General features: G+C 48.6%; 1 protein-coding gene across 1 annotated transcript; it reads left to right on the top strand.

Moving 5' to 3' along the window:
* The first annotated feature begins 1,509 nt into the window (after positions 1–1,509).
* Positions 1,510–2,161, top strand: IQCF6 (IQ motif containing F6). Its single transcript, XM_053599800.1, has 2 exons — positions 1,510–1,581; positions 1,736–2,161. Exons 1-2 carry the CDS (start codon positions 1,510–1,512, stop codon positions 2,102–2,104), a joined length of 441 nt encoding a protein of 146 aa, XP_053455775.1. The 3' UTR covers positions 2,105–2,161.
* The last annotated feature ends 3,026 nt before the right edge of the window (positions 2,162–5,187 follow it).

Genomic DNA, 5,187 nt, shown 5'->3' with positions numbered 1-5,187 from the left:
ATTACATCCATACCGCATAGCAGGGCAGATCCAGGTTTCATGGGCCTTGAAGCTTATACTGTGTATCATTTGGAAGGACTACTTTAAGAAAAAACATCCAACATTACAAATATAAAACTGAGTATTTATTTAAGATTAGAAAAGAAATCACAATAAGTTACAAATTTTTAATGTTGATAAATATATGAAACACAATTGTTTTATATTAATTAACCGACCTACCTCTAAAAATTTTTTTCTATTTTTTTAGCTGTTTCTTCATATGATAATTTTACAACCTCATTTCTTTCCTTTTTCTTTTTTTTTTTTTTTTTTTGCAGTTTTTGGCCAGGGCTGGGTTTGAACCTGCCACCTCAGGCATATGGGGCCTGCGCCCTACTCCTTTGAGCCACAGGCACTGCCCCACAACCTCACTTCTTCATATGATAATTTTACAACCTCATTTTCTATATAAATATGTTTATTATTGATAGTTGGTATGTATAAGACTTGATTTCTCTTGCTGACTTGCATACTATTCATAGTTTGTGCCCTCCAATCACAGATTCAGATAAATTCAATTTTACAAAATTCCAATTAAAAAATAAAAATATATGAGACATTTGTAATTATATGATTGCATTGTCAAATATATTACTGACAAGAGAGAACTTCGATTTTAGTCAAGCATCAATGAGAATAGAAATCTTCCACTTACAGTTTTACATGTCTGAGAACAGAAAGAATTTGCTACAGACGAGCTTCTGGTTCTATACATTTCAAATCTATTTTTCTTCCCCTACCCACACACTTGTGACACCAGGCACTGTAGGACATGTTCTGATCACAATCATACCACTTCTGTCCCTTCATGCTATGACATGACAAGGTGAGTGAACACAGCAATTGCAGAATTTTGTCTATTCCCAAAGATGACTGCGAGCAGCCTAAACATATGCAATTAAACTCAAACTAAGTCTATCCAACTCAGCTTTCCCTTAGTCACATCCCAAAAGAGGCTTCCATACCACACCACTCAAAAGAATTATAAAGTCAGAGGGAAGAAACAAAGGTCCTCTCCAACTGCAGCTAAAGCATATTTCTTTCAAAATTTTTACTCAGAAACATACAGTTCTGTGAACACATTGCTTGGGCCCCTGCCAGGAGCCCTAACACTTTAGCTTCAAAAAATCCACATGGTCTATGAGTATCCTTAAAGCAAAACCTCTTACTTGTAGGTAAGTTGTGTCAATCTCTTCACTGTCATCAGGAGGAACAGAAATGCCACTGGGTCTGAGAAACAGACTGAAAGCAAGTGATAATGGTAGTCCCCCACAATGATAGAGAATCAATAAAGTGGTCAATCCGGAAGGAGATGCAGTTTAAATGTTGACAGACAGGACCTGAGGAGGTGGAGGCTTGTGTGCATGTGGGCGGAGCCCAATGATGAAGTGTGACTAACAGTTGGGGGCGGAGCTAATGACTAGGGCAGCCTAAATGACAGATGAGTTGACTCTAAAGACCAGGGCCATGGACACACAAAATGTGAGTAAGGCCCTTACAGGAGGGACCTGCCCAACAGATAATGAGCAGCGTCTAAAGGTGATTGGGGGATTTGAAATAAGATGAATGGGGCCTGGAAACAATAGCCAGGGCCACCTAGGCCAGGCCCCCTTTTCTCCCAAGACCAGAGGTGGGGATAGGAATAGCAGGGTGCCCCACTGAGCATCTCTGTGTTCTTCCTTCCCCCAATCAGTTAGAGAAGGCAGCCATAAAGATTCAGTCATGGTGGCGCGGCAGCACGGTGCGCCGGACATTACTGCACGCAGCACTCGGGGCCTGGATCATCCAGTGCTGGTGGCGGTCGATGCAGGCCAAGATGTTGGAGCAGAGACGGCGCCTGGCACTAAGACTGTACACCTGCCAGGAGTGGGCAGTGGTGAAGGTGCAGGCACAGGTTCGAATGTGGCAGGCCCGCAGACGGTTCCTCCAGGCGCGACAAGCAGCCTGCATCATCCAGTCTCACTGGCGCTGGCATGCCAGCCAAACCCGTGGCCTGATCCAGGGCCGCTATGAAGTCAGAGCCAGCCGGCTGGAGCTTGACATCGAAATCCTCATGACCTAGGGCGCTTGCAGAGCTGAGGAGACTGGATCTCTCTCCCAATAAAGCACTTACTGACCACAGACTTGCCCTTTGGCAGTTAGACCCATAGGGAAGAAAGCTCAGGCCTAACTTTTTCTCCTTCCACCCAGAAAGATTCCCTAGTGTGACCTACAGCCCCTGTCCCCAGAGCACCCAACCTAGACCCTAGCTCCTAACAGTATATCTGGCCAATCTTGCATTCAAAAGACATCTCAGGGCCCACATCAAGCTCTAATGCCTCAATCCAGCTGATTTCAGCCCCTTCCACAGTGGGGGTTGGCATTGGGATTTATTTTCTTGCAGCCCCTGCCTAGGTATCTCCATTCAGAGTAGAGCACCAGAGAGTCTGGCTACAGCCAGGGCCAGCTGTGAAAGCCAGGATTCCGGAGGCTTGGGCCTAGCAGGGCCTCCAGGGGCAGCATAGTGCTTGGCAGGGAGCCAGGTAGACAGGGCACCTCAGCTGAACAATAGCAGTATAGACACTATGCCTCACAGCCAGGGGCAGCCAGCCAGAACCAGTCCCCTGGGAAGGCAGAGAAGGAGCTGAGGGGCAGCAGCTGTGCCTGCCGCCTCCTCTCCCCAGGGCTGAACTACAGGGCTTCCCTCCCCTATGGGGCAGGAACCAGGCACACAGTGGGGTGGGGGAGGGGAGAGAAGGCACAGGAGATAGGAGAAGGGCAGGGGCGGGTAAGCAACCATAGGAAATCTAGGGCTACGCAGGGGCAAGGGCTGTCTCTCTGCCACTGGAAGTCATTGGTTGGGCATACCAGCCTCCAAATCCTGCCATATCCTCAGAAGCAGCTGTGCCGCTCGGTCCTGCCCATTGTCCCTCCATTCTCTCATCTACTTGTCCACCCATACAAGCCCCCAGACTGCCACACCCTGTGCTGAGCCTATCTCAGGTGGGTGCTGCTGGGCCTCTGCCTGGCTGAGTCTCCCTCTGTCTCTGGCATCTGTGGCTCAGCCACCTCTCTCGTGGTCTCTCATGGTTTCTGCTTTGTTGTCCATGCCCAAGGTCCCTCACTGTCAGCCTGTGTCCCTCTGATGTTTATGTCTGAACCTCCTTCCCAGAGGTCTGAGGTCTGTGACCCTCCCTCAGGTCTTTCTTTCCATGGTGAGCCCTGCACAAGGAGTGCGAGGACTAGCAGGGAGTTGTGCAGAGGTCAGGAGCCTTCATTCCTTACAGTTGGGTGAGGCTTTCCCTAACCCCAAGCCCCGTGTGTGTGTGTGTGTGTGTGTGTGTGTGTTTGGGGGCAGGTCTCCATAACAGCTGTAGCAGATGTCAGGGTTCAGGGTTCAGGGTTCAATTGCGCACCCATCACCTCTAGTACCTGCCAGTGGCTCTCTCTTGAATCCTCACTTCCAAGAGACCTCCCTTTGGGAGCTTTGGACACTGCTCTCTCCTCTCCTTACTCACATCAGTGAGTGGTGTGAATGAAACTGGTAAGTTCTGCAGCTGATCATGATGAGAATTCTGCATGACCAACCCTATAGGTGCTACCCCAGCATGAGAGGCATTTAAAACCTGTCCTGGCAAGGACAGGTCTCTGATTCTCAACCCTACACAGGACATTGAAAATGTCCTCTAGGACACTAAAAAAATACTTCTGTGTGGACCCACTCAGAGATTCTGCATTACTTGGGTTAATGTGAGGCCTGGGCATCAGGACTCCATGTGTGGCCACAGTCTCAGCTGGCCTGTGAGCTCCAGTGGGGTTCTACAGGATTCCAAGCTAGACACAGCAGACTCAAGGTCATCAAGGCTTTCTGCTCTCTGATGAGTTAAGAATGCAAAATGAAACAGGGATCCAAAGGGAGGAGTACTTTGGTTCAAAAACCTTTGAAGGAAGGGAGATACAACCCTTCCTGGTAGCAAAGGGATGGCTAGGGAGGGATTCGTGGGGGCAAATCCCTTGTCCAGGTAGACAGGAGCCCAGGAAGATGACACCACAGGTTTGAGCAATGGAGACTTAGGGGATAGCCCAAGGCCAAACTTCATTCAAGGCCTTAACTATCACCTTGGGTATCTCTTCAATGGTCAGGGGTCTTAAGATGCCAGGGATGGTTTGGACCTTGGACAGTGGACATCCGAGAGCCCTAAGGCAGAGGAAGTGAATGAGGCATTGGAAGCCAGTCAGAAAAGAGGCTCTATTTTAACAGTGAGGTCTGTGACAAGTGTTAGCCTTTTTAGATCAGTAAAGCCACCTCTCCCTTGGCAAGGAGAAGAACAGGTGGCACTCTCAGAGACAGACCTCACAGACCCTCCCTGCTTCTCCCCTCCATTGAGTATTGAGCCACATAAAGAACTTTTCCTGAGAACACATGTACTGCAACACTACAAGTGGAGAAGGGGAGGATGTGCTTGCAGCTTTGGGACAGGAATGGGCCTTAGAGCACTCTACGGGGACTGAGTATACTTACTTTGCTCTTTCCTCAGACACCTTTGGGTGTCCCCAAGAGAAATATGCCCCAAGCCTTCCTATCAATAAAGAAATGTATTGACCCTCAGACTGGCACAGCCCACTGGGCCACTATGAAGGTAATTCAGTAAGTGAGGATCTATCCCTGAAGGTCCCTTCCACCCTTGGGAAGAGATCACCAGATGGCATCTAGTCTCCTTACCCCCAGGGTGCTTCCCTGTGCTCTCAACTCCTCCCCTCTACCAGATGCATCACCAAACTTGGCTGTGATCACACAGCTCCAGGGTCTCTCTCCACCCTTTCCTATCTTTTGTCTCTCTGTGTCCCACCCCCTAAACCCTAAGTGAGATGGCCATAGTAACTGCCATGTTATGCCAGGCAGTTTGAGTGGGCTGACCAGCATCCCCCTGACTGACCACACACATCACACAGATACAACCATGTTATTAGAAGGCACTGGTTGTAACCACCATCCTCTCCCACCCCACCTCACCAGGGTGCCTATGCTTGGTGTAATCTTTAATCAGCTTTGTTTCTAAAATTTGAGTTTGTTCAAGTCCACCACTAGTTAGTAGTCTTGGCAACAAGTGCTTACTATGTAGAAGAGCTGGAGAGAGTTGAAAGGAAAAAATGTTTTCTGGGCAC

This window comes from Nycticebus coucang, chromosome 8 (assembly GCF_027406575.1).
Source record: "Nycticebus coucang isolate mNycCou1 chromosome 8, mNycCou1.pri, whole genome shotgun sequence".
Lineage (NCBI taxonomy): Eukaryota > Metazoa > Chordata > Mammalia > Primates > Lorisidae > Nycticebus > Nycticebus coucang.
Note: the sequence above shows the minus strand (reverse complement) of the source record. Positions and strands in the feature narration are given on the sequence as shown.